The sequence below is a fragment of the Colletotrichum costaricense genome, assembly GCF_030867565.1.
Source record: "Colletotrichum costaricense strain IMI 309622 chromosome Unknown Scaffold_3.1, whole genome shotgun sequence".
Classification (NCBI taxonomy): Eukaryota; Fungi; Ascomycota; class Sordariomycetes; order Glomerellales; family Glomerellaceae; genus Colletotrichum; species Colletotrichum costaricense.
In genome coordinates, this window is record NW_026848232.1 from 2556797 (window position 1) to 2578154 (window position 21358).

Here is a 21358-nt window from a genome sequence, read left to right on the forward strand (position 1 = left end):
TTTTTAATATTACCTAAAGCTACTCTCTATTTAAACTAAATAAATTTACTAAATAAATTTACTAAATAAACTTATTAATATATAAACTACTACTTTAATAAAAACCTATTCTATTCTTAGTATATAGTTAGTAATTAGTAAGCTAAAATTATTTATTAATAAGTTTACCCCTCTCGGGCTAGGCACCCTCGGCTAGCTTAATACTATAGCTATTATAATTAACGTAAGTACGCTTAAAAAGTAGTAAAGTACTTTTTAATAATATAGAATTTAACTAAGTAATATTATAAATACTATAAATAGCCGGGCTAGTACGGATATTAAGATCTAGTATATTAATACTAGCTTAGTTATAATAATTATAATAAATAAGCTAGAGGTATATAGGGTTTAAGTAATAAGCTAGCGCTTTAAATAGTTTTTATAAAACTCCCTAAATAACAATAATACTTATATAAAGAAATAGATTATATTAGACCTAGCTATTTATACGGGCTAATATTAAGAGGTTTTATGCGTATTAAAATAAGTAAAGCTCGCCCTATAAGTAAGCGGTAGAAGGTTAGGAGCTATTAATAAAAGGGAAATAATAGTCAAGTTAGTTAATTACTATTTTAGTTAGTAGTTAGGTATAGAGCGCATTATACCTAGTTTTCTTTAATACGTAATATATAGTACGGCCCCGGCGGATTACTCCGTCGGGGGGATATATTATTATATAAATTCGAGGTTTATTAATATTTATTTATAGATCTTTTTAAGTTTATTTACGTTTATTATAGCTTTTATAGCTTATAGTTCTTATCGTATTTTTCTATATATTATTAATTAGAATCCGTAATTAAAATGGAACGGGGATTTTTTCGTATTTTTACTAATTATATTATTATATACGAACTAGGTTATTAATAAAAATACTACCTAATTATCCTAGTTATAGTTTATATAATAATAAAGATATATTTCGAAGATCTAGTTAATCCTTTTTATTTATTTATCGGTTTATAAATAAAATAATATTAATAGTTTATAGTTTATATTAAGTTATATAGTAGTTTTTTTTTTCGGCTTTATAAGTATAAAAGATCGACCTTAATAAGATTACGCTTTTTAAAAAAAATATATAATATAGTATATTTTTTAACTATATAATACGTATAATATATCCCAAGTACGCGCTTAATATAATATAATAATTTTAATATAAAAACCGCTATTTAATTCGGGATAAGTAAGCTACCCTCTTTAATTATTTATTAATAATAAACTAAGCAATATACTTACGTAGTAGTACTAATTAAAAAGGTTAATAATAGAAGTTAGTTATAATAATTAGCTATAATAGTTAGTTATAATAGTTAGCTATAATAGTTAAAAGCGGCCCTTAACTATAAAAGTTTTAAACTTTAATAATAACGTAGAGGTTTTTAAAAAAAGGGCTAAATAGGCTAATATTTACTACTCTTTAAAGCTTATAAAAATTCTTTTTATTTTTATCGCTTTTAATATTACTTAAAGCTACTCTTTATTTAAACTAAATAAATTTACTAAATAAATTTACTAAATAAACTTATTAATATATAAACTACTACTTAAATAACTATTTAAATAACTAGTTAAGAAGTTAGCTAGTTAAAATACTATTTCGATAAGAATTTACTTTTTTAATATATAATTAGTAATTAATAAGCTTATTTAAAAATACTTATTAATAAGTTTACCCCTCTCGAGCTAGGCGCCCTCTTTAACTAACTTAATACTATAACTATCGTAACTAATATAAATACGCTTAAGAAGTAGCGAAGTACTTTTTAATAGTACGGAATTTAGCTAAGTAATATTATAAGTATTATAAATAGCTAGGCTAATATAAATACTAAGATTTAATATATTAATATTAGCCTAGTTATAATAATTATAATAAACGGGCTAAAGATATATAAAATTAGGGTAATAAGTTAGTATTTTAAATAGCTCCTATAGGACCCCTTAAGTAATAATAATATTTATATAAAAAAATAGATTATACTAAACTTAGTTACTTATATAGGCTAGTATTAAGAAGTCCTATGTACATTAGAGTAAGTAAAGCTTGCCCTATAAATAGTTAGAAGCGGTAAAAAGTTAGGAACTATTAATAAAAAGGAGATAATAGTCGAGTTAGTTAATTATTTTAGTTAGTAGTTAAGTATAGAGCGTATTATACCCTATTTTCTTTAATACGTAATATATAGTACGGCCCCGGCGGATTACTCTGTTGGGGGGTTATATTAAGTTATAAAATTAGTAATTTTTAAAATTTTAAAATAAATAGCTTATCCCTATTAAAAATAATTTCTTTTAATAAACCGTAGTTTAAAAATATAACCTTAGTAAATACGTATATTAAGTTTTTTATTATATTAGATTTTTTATAGAGGATAAAGTACGTAAACTTAGTAAGTCGGTCGACTATAACTAAAATATTATTATATTATATTTTAGTAAATAGTTCTTTAGACTTTAGTAATTTAATAATAAAGTCCTATATAATTAATTACTATACTTTTATAAGTAGTTATAATAATTATAGCTCGCTATAAAGCTTATATAGGCTATTCTTACTTTTTTTATAAGTTACGTAATCCTTAATTACTTTTATAATTTTAATATATATAGTAGACTTATTATAATATTAATAAATCCGTTTTTATATTTTAATAATTCTTTAATAACTATATACTAATATATTATAAATTTTTATAATAAGCTTAGAGGTTATTTTTTTAGTTAGGTTAGTATTAATCTTTTTAATTATTATAAAAAACTTCGTAATTAATATAGAATTACTATTCTTTTTTTACTTAAAAATAACTTATATCTCTTCGGGGACCGTAACTTTATAATTAAGTTTTTTATTAAGAGCGTCTACCCTACTATTTTCTAAACCTTTTTAATAAATAATTTAAAAATTATATTTAAATAGGAATTCGCTCTATCTAACTTATTATTTATTTAGATTCTTATTTATTATAAAGTTTATAAAGTTCTTATAATTTATATAAACCATAACTTCGTACTTAGTTCTAAATAATTATAATCTCTATTTTTAAAATATTTTAATAATTATTATTAGTTCTTTATTATAGATTTATTAATTTAATTTTGTTTTATAAAATATTTTAAAATAGAAATAATATAAGTAAAGTTTTTTTTATTTTTTTTATTATTTTAGAACCGCTCTTATAATAAAGTTTAAAATATTAATTTTAATTTTAAAAAGTTTTTAGGGGTCTAGGATTATAATAATTAGTTTAAAAACGATTATATTCTTAATTTTAATAAATACTTTTTTATACTTAGGGTCCTAAATAAATAAGGTATCTTTTTATATTAAGTTATTAAAAAGTCTAATTATATTAATATAATTTTTAAAAAATTATTAATAAAAGTTAACGAATTTTAAAAATCCTTATACGTCCTTAATATTTTATAATATAAGCTAGTCCCTAACTATTTTTATTTTTAATATTTATATATAGATTTATCTTAGTATAATAAATATATCCTAAGAAATCTACTTTTTATATATAAAACTCGTATTTAGAGGGTTTAGTATATAATTTAGTATTTTAAAATTTTTAAAATACTATATAAATATACTTCTTATATATTTCGAAATTAAAAAAAAGATAAAGATATTATTAATATAAATATTAATAAAAATATTAACGTACTCCCGGAGTACGTAATTAATTATTATTTAAAAAGTTATTAGAGCGTTAATAAGTTTAAAGGGTATAATAAAGTACTTAAAAAGTCCTTTATAAGTTCGAAATACTATTTTTTATTTATTTTCTTTTTTAATTCGAATCTAATTAAATACTTTTTTAAAATCTATAGTAATAAACTAATTAGCTTTATAAAATAAATCTCTAAGCTTAATAATAAGTAATAAAAAATAGTAATTCTTTTTTATAACTTTATTAAATTTTCTATAATTAATAATAAGTCTTAATTTTTTACCCTTTTTTAATATAAAAAATAAAAAAAATCTTATAAAAGAATTCGATAATTAAATATATCCCTTCTTAAGTTTTTATTAATATATTCGTTAAGATATTTCTATTCTTTTTAATTTATTAAGTATATTAAATAGAACCTAAGTTACGTTCTTTTTTTAAGTTCGATCTTTATATCTTAGTTACTATATTTTAGTAATCTTATTTTTTTAAGTTTTATAAATAGTTTTATATATATTTAGTACTCTTTGGGTATAGTTTAGAGTTATTATAATCCTTAGTTGTTAATAATATATATAAACTTTTTAAAGCTTTTTATCGTTTTAATAAAAGCTATATATTATATTTATTCTCGTTTTTTAAAAATTATTAAAAATCCGTTTAAACCCTTTTTTTTTTAAATCGTTTAGTAACTAGATTTCTTTAAAAAACCTAATTAATAATCTAATTTATTTATAAATTATACTTTCGTAACTACGAGATTCCTAAAATAATATTAATATTTCTAATCTCTATAATATTATATTATAATTATTCTTACTAATTATTAATATATAATAAGAAATATACGGTCTCCCGATTAATATACTTATAGTTATAGTTAACTCGTTCCCTTTTTACTATTTATAATTAATATAAATTATTTTTTTATACTTATAATAAGTTAAGTTTATTTACTATTCTTAGTAAAATATAAGTTTTTTATATATTATTATTAATAATAGCGTTTAGTCCTCGTTTATAAATATTAAAATTAACTTATAAGTATATATCGTTACGTTATTAAGTTATATATAAGAACTTTTTTTTTATTTTTACTTTTTATCGTTTTTTTATAATTAGCTTTTTTAGTTTTTTAATATACGCTTTTTTTATTAAGTACTTTACTTACATAGTTCTTATTATTCTCTTTATATTTTAACTTTTTTAATATAATAAATTTAGTATTAGTTATATTTATAATCTTCCTACTCTATATATTTATTATTAAAGTATTTTATAAAAAAGTTAAAATCTAGACCGAATATTACTTTATTATTATTATTAAAGCTTAGTAATATCTAACTAAATAATTAGTTTTTTATATAAATATCCTTAATAAGTTTATTATTACGTTTTTATAAATAAAAACAGCTATTTTATTTATATACGAAGTACTAAAAGTACTTATTATTTAGGTACTCTACTTAAAATAGTTCCTTATAAAAAGGGTCTATAAGGTTAAGTAGAGAATAGTTTTTATTTATATAGGGAGTTATTATAACTTCTTTACGTTCCTTAGTTTTATAAAACTAAATAATTTAATTATTTATAAATAAATAAATATATTTATACGTAGTTTTTTATTATCCTCTTTAAAACTAATATTATTAATACTAAATAATATTTTATAATCGATTTTTATTTAAATATATTATCGAGCGACGTTACGAAGTTCGTCCGAATTATGAAATAATTCTATTTTATTAAAATAAAAAGAGCTAGGTCCTATTTTAATATTTTCTTTTTTAAAATTAAAGTTAATTTTTCTTTTTTTTATAATTTTAAAATTAAAAATCGGTTTTTTAATTACTTCGATCTTATTTTTATATAAAAAGTCTTCGAGCTATTTTTTAATTTTATAAATAAAGTTTTTATTACTATTTACTTTTTATATTATATAAATAGACTTAGTTAGAATTTTATTTAAATCGAGTCCTTTTTTAAACTTAGTAAATTATTTTTAGTTTATATAGTTTCGTCGTACTATATAAACAAGGCTATTTATAATTTCTTTAATATCGGGTCCTCTTTTTTTAAATTTAAGGAGTTACTCTTTTATATTAGCTAAGAATCTTTATTTAATTCGATTTTTAAAAAGATAAAATATATTTCTTATAACGAGGTCTATTTTAGCCTTTTCTTTTATATTTTTATAAATTTAAAAGAGTATAAGAATATATTTAATATTATCTTTTTTAAAAATATAGGGTTAATAAGCGGGTATCCTTTTTTTTTATTATTATAACTAGGGTTTTAATTAAAAATAGAGTAGTATTATATCCTAATTATTTATTATTCCCAAGTTATTTTAAGTATTATCTTATTTATTTTTTATTATTTTAATAAGTAAAGTAGTTATTATCGTAATAAGCTATTTATAAAAATAGTTTATAAAGGACTTCTTTATTCATAACGTTAGCTCGCTTTTTTAAAATAAGTTAATATTAAATATACTTAAGTTATTAATAATCTCTAGCTATATATCTAGGCTTATTATAATTATAATATTTAAAGTTTTTTTTTATTAAAGTTATTTTCTTTTAATAATATTCAGATTTATTAGTCTACTATAATATCTTATTATAATAGTCGTTAGTTTATATTTATATTTATTATTAAGTTTAGTTTAGTTGTTTTAAGCGTTTTATTTTTTTTATTTAAGGCGTCGTTTGTAAAATTAATTATTAATCTTAATTATTATATTAATATAATTATAGAGTTTATTAGGCCGGTTTTATTAAGAGAGGTCGTCCTTAACCTCTTTTTTTAAGCTGTAATAAAAAGTTATTATAAGTACTTCGTTACCCTAATCGAGCTTAAAAATAATCTATTTAAATTTAAATATATACTTATTAACTAACCCTTTTTATATAAAAGTTATAAGCTTTTATTTAGTAATTTGTTTTTTATTAAGGTTATTAAAAGTTTTTTTAAATCTTTTTTTAAACTTATTATAGTTATTAAAAAAGAATTTAGTAATTTTATTTTAGATATTATATTCGTTTTTAAAATAGTTTTTTATAAAGGGTTCGAACTAAATAAGAGTATCCTTTTTAAAAAATAAAACTACGTAGTAAACCTTATTTATTTTAATAATAAAAAAGGTCCCGTAATAGTATAAGTAGGCCCTAGTTTAAATAAGAAATCCTTAAAAAATATTTAAAAACTTATTATAAAGTTCTAGTTTAGGGTACTTAGCTCTAAGTATTAAAAAAGGTCGGGGCGCTATAAACTAAGTATAAAACTACTTATTCTTATTTTTAAATTTAAGTATTATATTATATAATTATTAAATAGTAAGTATAGCTACCCTAATAGGCTATATAGTACTATTATTATTAATAATTAATATATTCGTATTATTTAGTTAGTTTTTTTATAAAATAAACTTATTAAATAAGAGTAATTAAAGTATTATAACTAACTAGCCCCTTAACGGAGCAATCCGCTAGGGCCGTACTATATATTACGTATTAAGGAAAACTAGGTATATTACGCTCTATACCTAATTACTAATTAAAATAGCTCCTAACTTTCCCCCGCTTCTAGCTATCTAAAGGATAAGCTATACTTATTTTAATATATATAAAACCTCTTAGTATTAGCCTACGTAAATAGCTAAATCTTATATTATATACTCCTTTTTATTAAGGGTTAAGGGGCCTTTTATATATTCCCTTATATTTATAATATAGCTCGTATTAGAGGGATTTCTAACTCTATAGAATATAATTTTTAAATTAGTATTAATATATTAAATTTTAATATCCGTACCAGCCCGGCTATTTATAATATTTATACTATTACTTAGCTAAATTCTGTATTATTAAAAAGTATTTTACTAATCCTCGGGCATATTTATATTAGTTATAATAGCTATAGTATTAAGCTAGCTAAAGAGGGCGCCTAGCCTAAGAGGGGTAGACTTATTAATAAGTATCTTTAGCCTACTAATTACTAACTATATACTAAGAGTAAAGTAAGTTCTCGTTAAAGTAGTATTTTAATTAGCTAACTTCTTAACTAGTTATTTAATTAGCTATTTAAATAGTAGTTTATATATTAATAAGTTTATTTAATAAATTTATTTAATAAATTTATTTAGTTTAAATAGAGCTTTAGGTAATATTAAAAATAATAAAGATAAAAAAAATCTTTACGAGCTCTAGTATAAAGAGTAATAAATATTAGCTTATTTAGCTCTTTTTTTAAAAACCTCTACGTTATTATTAAAGTTTAGAACTTTTATAATTAAGGGCCGCCTCTAATTATTATAGCTAACTATTATGGCTAACTATTATAGCTAACTTTTACTATTAACCTTTTTAGCTAGTACTACTACGTAAGTATATTACTTAGCCTATCGTTAATAAGTAATAAAGTAGCTTACTTATTCTAAATTATATAATAGTTTTTATATTAAAATTATTATATTATATTAAGCGCGTACTTAGGGTATATTATACGTATTATATAATTAAAAAGTATACCGTATTATATAATTTCTTTTAAAAACGTAATCTCGTTAAGGTCGATTTTTTATACTTATAAAGCTAGAAAAAAAAACTACTATATAACTAGCTAATTATAATAAGTATATTAATAAAAGTTAAAACTATAAGTATTAAATAAATAGTATTATAGTTATAAATAGCTTTTTTAAAACTATATTTATAAATTATAAAACAAATAAGGCTTTAGTAATTAATCATAGTCTTATTAAAAAAAGTTCTTAATAAAAATAATTAAAAGCGATTATAAGATTTAATACTAAGTTAATTATTAAAAAAGTTATAAAAAGTTTATTTTTAAACTTAGTTTAAGTTTATATTATATATAAATCTCGTTTATAAATATATTTTTTATAATATTCTTATTTATTATTATCTAATTGTTTATTAAATAGTTATCTATCTTACTTATTTATAATTATTTATTTTATTTATTTATAAATATCCGTTTTTTATTTTATTATATAATTATAGTTACGTAACTTATTTATAGTTCTTTTATCTTAAGAGGAGTTATTTTAAGTCCGTATTTTTATATATATAATATAGTAGCCGCTATAAGTCCTATAGGGCGGGACCTTAGCCTTATTATACGTATTAAGTTATAATACTAAAACCGTAGTTAATAAAAGTAATTATAATAATTAGAGTAAATAATAAGCTATATTAATACTCTATATCTTTATTAATAGTATATAATAAATTAAACTAAAAATAATATTCTATAATAAGCCCGTAAAAGAAGGGGGTTAATTATAAAAAAAAGAGGGCTTATTATATATAAAAAAAATAATAGTTAAGTTTAATAAAACGGCCTATAATAATAAGTACTTATTTAAATAATAAATTAAAAAAGAATTAATAGCGCTAACTAAGAGAGATAAGTACTTATTAATTATAAATATTTTTTTTTTTATAAAATAAATTCTATTTTAATATTATTATATTAGTATTATATTATATCCTACTTTATATTATTAGGGACTACTTCCCTTTTCTAACCTCTTAATATTATAATTAATAAGCCCTTTAAATAATAGTTTTTAAAAATAATTAACGCTTATATACTTAAGTGTCTCACTGAAGGAGCTTTCAATGAGTCTGCTGGCTACTCCGTAAAGTTCAAGTTCAACGTGGGACTCTCCCAATCTGAATTCAGTCATATTGCAGCTAGTATTGATATGAGGGCACAAAAGCAAACGCGGAGAGGCCCGACCTCATGGTGGCGTTGTTGGAATCTAGCTGTGTCTAGCTCACAGCCTCATGACCTGGGTAGGAAGGGCTACCTAGGCGAGCTCAAGAACCGCTCGTGGCTTTCGTGCGAGGAAAGACCAAGAACGACTGCTTGCAGGACGAGATGTGATAGTGGCTCGGAGAAACTCTCACCCACAGTTGTCGATACTTGGTTTTTCTGTGCGCTTGTTGAACGCCTTCCTACTAGGCTCGGCCAGCAAGCCATCTGGGGACGTGAATTGGTTCTGCACTTGGAATATTTGGTTTTTCTTCGTATCTGCAGAGCGAGCCTCGCGTGGAGAGCGCTGAACCGCACTACTTTGACGGCATATGAGATGTGAGGAAGAAAGGTTGGACTACCACACCTACCAAAGAGAGGGGACGGTGCGATTTGCCTGCGCCACTTGGCATACGCCATCGATTATCTGTATGTACCTGTCCAAGTAAGAAAGCGCCTCGTTCTAGCCTCGGAGACAGGACGCGTCTGGCTCAGACAAGAGACTGGGGGACCTCTCGGAGGTCAAGGTAGTGTGATCTTCGGCGCTGCTATCCCACGAATCTGGGAAGATCTCCTTCGACCCTGTTATGTCTTGGTTGTCTACCTGGCCTTTCCTTGTTTTGTAGCCGCGGGCGTGCGTCGTGCCTGAGCCGGTGGAGACGCGTCGCGATGGTGGTGATGTTTGGGTAGGATGGTGAGAGGGGTGGTGGTGGTGTGTGTTGACAATTGGCACATTGGCTAGCGGCGGGTTCATCTGAGTAGCGTAGCCGATGGCATAGACTCAACTCTAATCAGATATCATTGCTTTTCATTCTGCTTGGAGGGGCGTGTGCAGTCATGTCTTTTGGTATTGAGGCTGTCTTGGTATATCGACACTCAAGAGGGTTGATCTAGGATGCGTTCAGGGGATGAGGGTCCCGGTTCCGAGGAATGGAATTTGAGTTGCTGGATCCCTGAAGGCGACTCAACACCGGCGCTTGTCTCATCTGTCCTGCGTTCCCGATCGGAAAGAGAACAGGGGACTCTCAGAAGGGGTGGTCGGTTCCACGTGCTCGGGACCAGACTATGAGTCGCGGGATTTCCTAAGCCTGACATTTATGTGTAGGAACGAGGCTCCAAGAGAGGAGAGGAAAGGGTGGTGTAGGTGAAGACGCACTGTGACAGGGGTCGAGGAGAGACGGACTGAGACTTGTGGCGTACGCCGGCCGGTACGGGTTTTACGCGGCGACGGGCAGCCGGCCTCCACTAGGCCCAGAACATGGGAGTGGGTAAAAGACAATTGGGATGACTGAGGAACGAACGGAACTACGGAACGTCGTTCATTGAGGAATGGAAAATGGGTAAAATCGCGCGGTGCGGGAGCCAACAGGAAGAGCGATTTGCCGCAACAGGGTGCCCGTTGGTGGCTTGTCTGCCTCCTCCATAGAGGATGGGCTGGACTCGGCGTTCCCAGAATCCTCACGACCTCTTATCAGCAGCCATCATCCGCGGCGTTTTGAGGGGTCGAGACATGAACCGGCGGGAATGTATCGGATGGAGCACTTGCGGGCCTTAGCCGTTGCTCGTGGGCTATCGTTTTGACTTGTTTCTATTGTCTTCCACGAAGGCTATGCGTGGTTTTCTTTGTTTTTCGGAGGGGGGCTATTCCCACGCGTTCCTCTTGTGGCAACAATGCCGCGGCAATGCCACGGCCGTTCATTGAAACACACAAAAGGCGTTCCTGGGGAAGCGTTGGAAGCCAACTTGTGAGAAGCGGTGGTGTCTTGAGTCTTGCGGTATTCGATATTCACTTGGGTTGCTGGCAATGATGCTTGCCATTGCCCTGGATTTCTTCATCGCCGACTGCAGTAGGATAGGCGATCACCATGCAGCTTGATTCTGCCTCTGGTGGAGTCCTATCCTCATCTGTAATAAAACCCATCAATATACGGGATTTATCTCGCATGTGGACTGGCCGACGGGCGTATCAGCTGCATTCCAGATTCTTGCTATATGCATGTCTCTGCCACTCATGCAGCTTAACGATTCGGGACATGCACAATTACCCTCGGTGGTTGAATATGCCCCCCTGGTCTCTCGCCCAGAGACGAGGCTTCGGATTTTTTACGCTAGGGAAAGCTGGAAGATGGGATCCGGGGAATGCAGGTTGGTCCTCATTGGGTAACTGAAAGGCCCAATCGAGGATAACCTCGTTCTTGTCTATAACTTTCGGTCTCGGACTTTTGCGACAGCTGGGTTTTGATGGGTGGTTAGTTGGTTCGGCAATCCACCCGTCAAAGAAGGGGTACTCGGGGTTCATGCTGCTATTGGCAGCCCAGGCCCAATGATTTTTGACGTGAAGCGAGAGAGAGAGGAAAGGCCTGCAGAGTGGAGAGATTGACGGACAAAGTGGATGAGGCAACATGTCTCTCAGTATTTGCGTTTTGTGCATTAGTGCCTCGGAGCTGAAAGATGCAGCTACTGCAGGATTCACCAGGGGTTGATGCAATCGAGATCTACATGACGAAAAGGAGATCGCCTGCATATTGAAAGGCGACATTGAATTCTTATGGGAGGTTGAATATCATTCGGTGTCAGGTAGATATCGCCATTCTGATGTCTTTCGTAAGTTGAACTTCTCACCGAGGTATGACGGCAGGGCGAAGGTCTGCCATCAGGAGTCACGCCACACATCCTACCTTGTTCTCATTGGAAACTGTGGCGTTTTGCCGAAATGTGATTCTCGAGATTTCTTGGGTCTGAGTAGCTTGTCACACAAGGCCATGGCGACGTCAAGATGATTCTAACAAGAGTTTAGAGGCGAGCTCCTGGACGATATCGTTCCCCAGAAGGCTGTCCTCTGGACATCGTAGTCATCATTGATGATTGTAAGACGAGGGACGATTTCATGGTTGCAGCCACAGGTATCAATGCCCGCTAATGCGTGTCCTTGACACTGTGCTTCCAATATCATTGAACACAATACGAAGATTTGGGGCGGGAATGAAGACGGTCATTCTAGCCTCCCACCAGGTTCATACTGATGCCCGGCTTCTCACCGAAGTAATCACAAGGTCTCTATTTCATTGAGAATCTTTGATAGTGTCTGTGTATTTCTGTCGGCAATTACTGGTGCCCTTTTTGCTGATGAGGCTGGTATGCCTAGGCGACTCTGCTGGTCTCAATGTCGGTCATAGTCACCTCATCTATATCTGGGCGACCTTCAGCGTATTCTGTCTCAGCCATCAAACTTTGCAAAGGTACCTAAGTAAAGAACAGAACCCCTCGATCTTTAACAACTTTGAAGCCTGCTCCCTGAAACCTGGAAGTTTGAAAAAGCTCGTCCAAGTACATCGGCGGACTTTGTATTGATCAACGCACCATGCAGGTGTAGACCATAGAACGTAATTCTAGAATTATAAAACCTGTGACTTTGCTAGCTTTCGAGCCACATTACGTTGATTCGGTTGTCATTTTCATTGGTGTGAAAACGACCTCGCCGTGAAGCCCTTCAGAATGTCTCGTGTTGGTTGTCCAGAGCAAAATCAGCAATATGGTGACAAATGTCACGCGAAATATCAACGAGAAACAATACAGACGCAGCAAGCGAATAAAACCACTTCAGCCAGACTTCAAGACTTTTCCAAGTGTTCGAGATGCGGCCGTCTAAAAGCTCTCGCTACACATCTAGAATACCACGTTCCACAGAACTTCTATCTGAGCAAGATACTAGCTGTCAGACCAATTCTAAAAGTGAGTCACTTTGAACGTACAGAACATGAGCAAGGCGAACAGAAAGACAAAAACCGTAAGTTCTAATCAGAGTAAACTATGGTCAAGACGTTTAGTGAGATAAGAACAGATTTCGTGGCGCAATGAGCTGCAACTTCATTAACAGCACTAAACGCGTTACATTTCAGAGCAAATCAAACGACTGACTAGAATTCGGCAATATAACTCAACAGTGGTCACTACTGTAACCCTCATTAATTCGTGTAACTTATACGAGTTGAAGAATACAAAGAGCGCACACGTTCGACATTGCAGAAGTATTTGACATTGCTCGTGCCTGCTCAACAACTTGACATCGACGACGTGGTATGTTCGGGCCAAAGTAGAATCGATTTAAGTACTTTATGAGTTGGTCAAATTGCCTCTAGATACAAAGCCAAAACCTTCCAACTCCTTCTATGCAATGGGGCCGTAGAAGCTGAACTTGCCGTTCGGGTCATACTTGGTCTTCAGAGACTTAAGGCGATCCTGTCTCCATTGTTCGCTACCATACCACTCTTTAGGACCCTCATCACCAAAGGCGTAGTTCAGGTAGACGTGCTGCTCAGTGCGGCCACTTCCTTCATGGATGATGTCACGGAGCTGGTTGCCGAGCGTGGCGGCCTTCTGGTCAAGCTCAGTGCCGTTGGGGGAGTAGGTGATGAGAGGCGCGAAGAGAAGATTATCGCTACGATAGGCGAATGCAGTTGAGTCGCTCGCAATGGCCTTGACACCTTCGTTGGAGTAACCCTCGAACATGAAGAGAGAGTTGTTGAAGGGTGAGTTGCCGCTGATAGAAGAAGCAAAGAGATCGTAAGCCTTGCGTTGAGCCTCAATGTTGTATGACTCGACATAAATCGGGAAGCGAGGGTTGTTCAAGCCAGCCTTCTGGCACGGGATGGAGTCAAGAGCAATGCCAGTCCACGTGGCTAGGTCAAGGTAGGTTCCCGAGGCTGGAGTGGCAGAGATGGGGCCGATATCCCGGAAAGGCTGAGTGTAAATGGAGTCGACGGTGGTGACGCCCTCCTGGATGACCCAGAAAAGAATGATGGGCTTGGGTGAGATTAGTAGTGCTCATGGACAACAACAAGATAGTCGAACTCACATTCACTGGGTCCGCATCTGGGTTTCTGAGCCAGTAGGACCAGTTGATGACTTCTGCGGCCTGTGTACCATTCTTAAGGAGGTGCTCATTGGCAGCTTGATAGACTTCCTCAACCTTCTCGCCGCTGAAGATAAAAGTCTCCACCGCCCAGTCGCTATGTTCGATGTCATAGACCTTGACGTTAAGAGAGGTCACGATACCAAAGTTGTGACCCGCGCCCTTGACAGCCCACCAGAGGTCCGAGGTCTCATTGATGGTCTGCAAGGTGCCATCGGCCAGCACAATGTTCATAGAAACAAACTGATCGGCGACCAGGCCATGGTGGCCCTGAAGCCATCCATGGCCTCCTCCGAGAGCAGGTCCGAGCGTGCTGACGCACTCGCAAGTTCCCGTTACTGTAGCCCATGGTTAACGATACATTTCGACAAGGTATAAGTGATGGAGTTAAAGCTAGAATGGAACTTACCAGTCTGCTTGCCGGCCTTCCACAGCGTGTCGGTGACGAGCTTGGACCCGGTACCACCACCAATCTTGGCGGTATTCCCGTCTGCAGCAACCTCGACACCGCTCAGCTGGGACAAGTAGATTTCGATACCGCTGTCCATCTTGCCCAGAGTGGTGATAGCGCCATGCACGCCATTGTATGCAAGGAAGGGCATGCTCTTCTCGTTGGCGAATTTGACCTGTACGCAGGGTAGTGAGAACCTGCTTCGCGCCTGGGTACACTCGGACGAAAGTACAGTCAGTTACTTACAGTCTCTGCAACATCGTTTTCAGTTCCAGGAATCACTACGAGGTTGGGCTTAGGTGCATCAAGGTTCGACCACCGGATAGATGCGTTGGTAAATTCGGCAGTGCCCGGTTGGTAGATCTTTGCAGTAGCTGAGAGCCTATCACCGAGCTCAGCCGTATCTCTCGCGCAGATGCCCCCGAGCAGTTGACGAGCGACAGGAACGTTCAGGCATGCTGAGGTGATTGCCCATGCAGCAACGGCTGTAAGGACTTCCATCTTGAATCGATGCATCTCGGCAGGGGGGAAAAGGGCAGAAGGGGGAGCCGGATTGGCAGTAGATAAACTCTCGATAAACCCAAGGATGCAACTGGTGACACAAAATCTGGCCCAAGTGTAACCTAGATGTCAAGAGAGTTCGAAACGAATGTGGTGGTAGTGAATGGACAGACCCCTCGTGGTTGAGTGCGCCTGGTTCCAAACAGTCAATCCGTCGACAAGCAGCAGCGCTTCGACCATTATTTATCGTACATGGGAGGTGTGATGGCTTCTGTAAGCCAAGTTTACCGGGCGCAACGCTGCTTGCATTCTTAATTTCGAGCCCTTGCTTGGGTGCCCCTGACATGCATGCGCCCCTGCTTTTTCCACAACGGAGTCGCCAACCAAGTTGATCAAAAGTGGTGAAAGCTCCTCGCAATCCTCGTCAATATCTGTCGCTTTAGCCCGCGTATCCCGGGGAACACAACGACGAATTGTCTAGACTTATGCGCTTTCTCGATGCTGGAATTAACCGCATGTACTCTCTGAGAGACCTCTTTCTTTCCACGCAGGTGAGCGACATGCCTCGATATAGCCCCCCATCTGAATCCACGTGTCTCTGCCAGTGTTCATTTGTAAGTGAGTTACATTCATTTACCAAACTCCCAATCAGCATGAATACCGCAGCGGAGCCACATCCTTCAAGGTTACTTCGAAGAGGGAAATCGTCCCATGGAGTCCAAGCGTAGCGAATAGTTCCGACCAGTGTTTGTAAATCCTGCGGCCCGTACCATGGGACACCTGTGCAGCGACGAGTCCGACGGCTGCCAACTTCTTAGTGCCAAGTCAAGTCAAGTCAGAGACAAAACTCCGAATACTACCCACCTGTTGCACCTCTTTGCACTCCGGCGATGAGATATATTTCACTCTCCACAATCCTCCACCATTATTCTGCCTTCGATGCGGCAACAAGACGTTAGAGACTCGGCTGTGCGGCACTTGGGACGGCGCAGCCACAAAATCCCTCGTGCCCACGACTTTTGGGGGGTATCTTCTGTTGTGGAGTACCTTTTCTCGGCGCTGCTCAAGAATTCATGATGCATTTACACCAGGATCAGGAAGTAAGCCGAGGCAGCTATGGCCCAGGAAGGTTGATTGAACGTCAGGCTGGAGAATCTTCCCGAGTCTGCGCCTCACTGTGCCCCTTTGCTACAGAAAATCTGGAAGGCGTCTATCTTTCGGGCCGCTTTGACCTGTCAACCATTCCCTCGGACCCATGTGAAGTCTCCCGTTTCCTTCTCTTCCTTCTAGACGTGTTCTCGGGCATGACCGTCTGATATGAGAACTCTGATTAAAGAATACAGCTCCTCGTGTCCGGGGCTGGGCCCTTTCAACTGCAGCCCCATTTGTAAATCATGGGCCGTGTAGGTCTGGTGTTCGCAACTCGCCCCCGCCCCCTCATCGCATCACCCGAGGTATCCTTCTTACCTTATCGTAAAGAAAAGTATTGGCAGTGGGGGCGCTCTACACCGGGGGAAGCACCCGTGTTCCGCTTGGGTCCCCTACAGGGCTCAAGGGAGCTGTCCACTTCCGAGTCAGGGGGCAGCCATGGATTCGATTCCACCATCATGATCTAGGACCTTGGCAAGTGGGGGATAGCTCCGCGAAGTGAACGCTGAATAGTCCACCGAACGGTAGAGCGGAGGCAAATTCGGCCCAAGACAAGGCTGCGAAGCTGTGTTTGTTTTATCATCTCCAATCTGAGCTGATGCCAGGAGGCCTGCGGATCGAAGTTCGCGGAGGAAGCGGATGAGGGCCCAATTCTTAAAGTAAAGGTATCCTTGCCTTTGATCCCACCACTTCTTCCATCTAGAAACCCTGCAAAGGGCCAGGACCACGGAGACAACTTGCACCGCCAAGGGAGAGATGAAGGAGACCATCGGAAGCCGGATGATGAGCGAGCGTAACATATTCCTGAGCCATCACCGTTGCGGTAGTACCGAGTACTGCTCACCAGATGCGGGATTCGTCCGACGAACATGTTTACAGATCCTTGAAACCTTAGAAACCGCACTATGTCTTGTATTGGTGCATCCCATACATGAAGTTTGGTTTGCACTGTCACAGCTCGGAGATGGAATTATGCAGCAGGAACGGCTGCATGGGTTCCCTGCAAACTCATTCAAAGTCGCCTTGCGGATAGTAGGGGAAACGTCTCCTCCGCCATGGGTTGCATCAGTTGGGACTCTGCACTCCAACTTGGTGTGTTTAAGCCCGTTGCCATGTTTCCAATGCTGGATGTTCCGGTTCTGTTGTACTAGTGATGGATCGCAGACCCTGATTCAAACATCTAGACTTCCTCCTTGATTCAGTTCTGCTCCTCCTGGGCTCCAAGGATTTAATACTTGTACGAATGACACTCCGCACTTGATTTTGCTCTCTTGGTCGGTCGTTTCCTCAGTCATTGGACTTATCTCGACTCCACTTAGTCGACTGCGACAGAATCTGCCAATGTCGACCACCGATCTCACGGACCCGGCTGCACAGGCTGCCGCTGCAGCTGCTGCCGAGGCAGGACGACAGTTCACGATCGAGGCCTGGACACTTTACGGCATCGGAGTGATCGTTACGGCCTTGAGGACGTACGCCAGAGCAAAGGCCGTTGGGATCCGGAATTTTCGGGCTGATGACTATCTGGTGTGGGGAGCAGTTGTATGTTTTCTTGTTGATGATGCTACGACACTAAGCAAAGTTTGTTGCTGATCTTCGTCTCCTTTATGCAGCTTTTTTACACAGTCCAATCAACCCTAGCCTACTCCGTTGGCAACATAGCTCATGGGCTCGCCAATAATGGTATGACAGACGAAGAGCGAGCAGCACTATCTACTAGTGATCCGGAATATCAACTGAGGTAAGTGACATTAATCCAATGTCTGATGTCATTAAGTGAATTGGTGAATAGAGTCATCGGCTCGAAGATTCAGATTGCTGGGTGGACCACTTATTCCGCACTCATCTGGCTGCTGAAGCTTGCGATGCTGGTCTTCTATCTTCGACTTACGGTACTTTCCCTCTCATCTAGCCCTATCACATCATATTTACCGACTGACACATGCCCTTAGGAAGGTCTAGGTCGTCGATATCGTATGCGCATCTGGATTGGCTTCGGTCTGGTGATCGGGACATTTGTCGCCTCTCTTGGAGCAGTGTTCTTGTCGTGCATTCCATTCAGCAAGTATTGGCAAATCAGCCCGGACCCTGGTAGTAAGTTTATGAACCCCAAAGCCAAATGTGTGATGCATCCTCACCATTTCTTTTTTAGATTCCTGTCAAGCTGCCGTATCGTTACCGATCATCTGGACCTCCTTCGCCGCGAACGTCTCGACCGATATATATCTCATCCTGATTCCTATTCCTCTTTTATGGGAATCAACATTGAGGCTCGTCAAAAAGATTGCGTCGACCATCGTGCTTGGTGCAGGCATCTTCGTCCTGGTCTGTGCCACGCTGAAGAGCATATTCGTCCTCGTGGTAGGTTTCATCGATCAAAAAAGCCTCTCGTTATAGGCCTTGTTTGTTCACTAAGGCCTCATTTGTTCACAAACTAAAACTGAACTAGGATCCCGTCAATGGTGCCCAACTTGCCGGCGCATGGGGTACTCGCGAAACCTTCGTCGCGGTCGTCACCACGAACCTTCCTATGATCTTTCCTCTCATTAGAACATATCTCAAGCCTCTTTGGCCCAATGTCTTACGATCATCCAAAAACACGAAAAAGGCATACAAGACACCGAGCGGCTTCCAAACTATCGGGGGCGGCCACGGGGATTCATCGCGCCGGACTGGTCCTCCAAGCGCAAACCCTGTTGCCTCCAACATCACTTTCACCGAAAGCGAGGAACGCATAATGAGCGACGTTAAGTTGCAAAACCTTAAAGGCTCTTCCACGCCTACATCAGGCAAACCGTCAAACGGTATTGTGGTGTCGAACGAAGTGGAGATCATTACTGAGGACAGAACTAGCCAATTTGGTGAGCAGCGCCCTCAACGAGCACATGAAGCTTGGTAGTCTCGGGATTATTTTTCTTGATTTTTCACGTTCGATTGGTTATAACTTATGTCTGGTTACTTGCTCTATACCAATTTCTATCTTCAATTCATCAACTCTCTATACGTTTGCAGGCGTTGAGCGTTGCCTTATACCGCGAGTAGCATGTCTGACTTTTCCATGCAGTTGAACGCCATACCAAAAGTTGGCTCGACTGTTAAATGACAGAAAGAGCGTGTTCATTGGTCATTCGAGTGGAGGAAATAGCTTCATTCTTTGTGAAAAGTAGCATAAAAGTCTCCGAGGTTCCTTAGACTGACTCGGCTCGCACGATTTGAAACTCTCCTTGGTCGCAACAACCACCACGAAGGTTTCTGCGGACTCGGGGGATTTCTGCTCATGACGGAAGCTTGAGTAAAAGTCTCTTAAGTCTGAGAGGGACTAATACATAAATGACACCCATGTTCGTGCAATCTTTGCTGCTTTGCGAAATCTGTCTGCGCAGAGAAAGTGACAATAGGAATTATCTAGGAAGGCAATTTCAAGACATCCCAATTCATATCTGCCCCATGTTTCGGGTTTGAACTGCGCGCCTATGTGTCTGCAGTAGCAGTATTTGCTTGATACGAGGCCTAGAAGCGAAACCTTAAGGTTAAGCCGCATATTTTCAAAACACAAAGAACCAATACATTGCTAACTTAATCAACGTTCACTCAATATTCCGGATGGTGTCTCCTTGGGAGAGGATAGGGAAGCTCTTCAAAGCAAACTCAGGCGCAGCTGAGGCGTAGTCGCAGCGAACCTTCTCCACATCTCCACACAATCCATCAACCTTTTAGTCGAAACAGCCACTGTCTTGCCGGTGCCTGAATGCTACGTTCTGAGGCTTCAAAAACAACTCAACCAGTCGGGCTGGAACAGGCTATTTGGGGCCCACCTGTTATTGCTTGCCTACAGTTGTGGTTCCCAGCGGTGGGTAAGGTGACCAACCGGCCTAAGAGGCCTCCCACTTCCCGGGCCCTCTTTCATCGGTTCTCAGGGTGTACAAGTATCAAGTCAACCCGAATAGATCTCACGATGAGACGATGAGCAACCAAGGGAAATTAGTAAGTGTTCCTGCCTCGGTTTCTAAGAATACCTCTGGCTTGTGTTCATATAATCTCAAGTCTTTGCCAAGATACTTTTGAGAAGCAATGCGTGAAGTCCATAAGAACCGGTAGAAATGAAGGAGACTTTTACTATCATGTAGACATTATGATCCTCCAATAGTCTAGCCGTGGATTCAGGCTTATTTCAGACTATTAGTTTGGCTTGGGATACGTGGGTACAACAAAGGGTTGCAAGAGTGTGGGAAGGAACATAAAAGTGAGATTCACGTTGAGAGGCCGGTACCACTAAGAGAATAAGAAATCACTTATTTCAGCAGAGCATATTGCTGTTTGCTACATGCATGAGCTTGGGTTTACCTAATTAGTACTCCATTGCGAATCTTTCACGTTGGTGCAATGATTTGGCCAAGATTGCCCTGATTCCTGGTCAACCCCAGCAAACCAGCGGAGCCGAAGAACGCTGCCATCTCTACCTAGCTGAGTGCGCTGTGGTCTACCAATCTCGAGGTCGAAGCAGTCGGATATTTACACAAAGAGTAAGTTCTGTTCGGTTGTGAGAATCCAGCATTTCTTAAGAATATTTCCGGCGGTAAAACCTCGCCTTGTGGACTGAGCGAAGTGCGACTACACTGATTGTTGTGTAGAATGAATCCGCTGAAGGAGAATAATTAACTTGGCGCTGGCGGTTTTGTTCTAGCATGTCTATTTGCCTAAGCTGCTTCACATGGTCCTACCTTACTAATCATAAACGAAGATGGGGCAACTCTCGGGGCCGGAAGCGAATGTCAGCATGACTGCAGTTTTGAGAGATGGTGACAAGCCCGTACGTAGTAAGCTCGAGTAAATCTTTAG

General features: G+C 36.6%; 3 protein-coding genes across 3 annotated transcripts; 1 reads left to right on the plus strand and 2 right to left on the minus strand.

Annotated features, from left to right (window-relative positions):
• Positions 1-3889: 3889 nt before the first annotated feature.
• CCOS01_03691 (uncharacterized protein) lies at positions 3890-4051 on the minus strand (the record flags this gene model as incomplete). Its single annotated transcript, XM_060451876.1, has 1 exon — positions 3890-4051. A coding segment is annotated over one exon (162 nt), but the record flags the coding sequence as incomplete, so codon positions are not given.
• Positions 4052-13673: 9622 nt separating this feature from the next.
• On the minus strand, positions 13674-15385 carry CCOS01_03692 (uncharacterized protein; the record flags this gene model as incomplete). The annotated part of the gene is made up of 4 exons (XM_060451877.1): positions 13674-14309; positions 14362-14756; positions 14828-15044; positions 15116-15385. The coding sequence occupies 4 exons, from the start codon at positions 15383-15385 to the stop codon at positions 13674-13676; spliced, it is 1518 nt and encodes a 505-aa protein (XP_060318142.1).
• Positions 15386-17860: 2475 nt separating this feature from the next.
• On the plus strand, positions 17861-19418 carry CCOS01_03693 (uncharacterized protein; the record flags this gene model as incomplete). The annotated part of the gene is made up of 6 exons (XM_060451878.1): positions 17861-18061; positions 18133-18260; positions 18297-18411; positions 18472-18613; positions 18672-18880; positions 18969-19418. The coding sequence occupies 6 exons, from the start codon at positions 17861-17863 to the stop codon at positions 19416-19418; spliced, it is 1245 nt and encodes a 414-aa protein (XP_060318143.1).
• Between the last annotated feature and the right edge of the window lie 1940 nt (positions 19419-21358).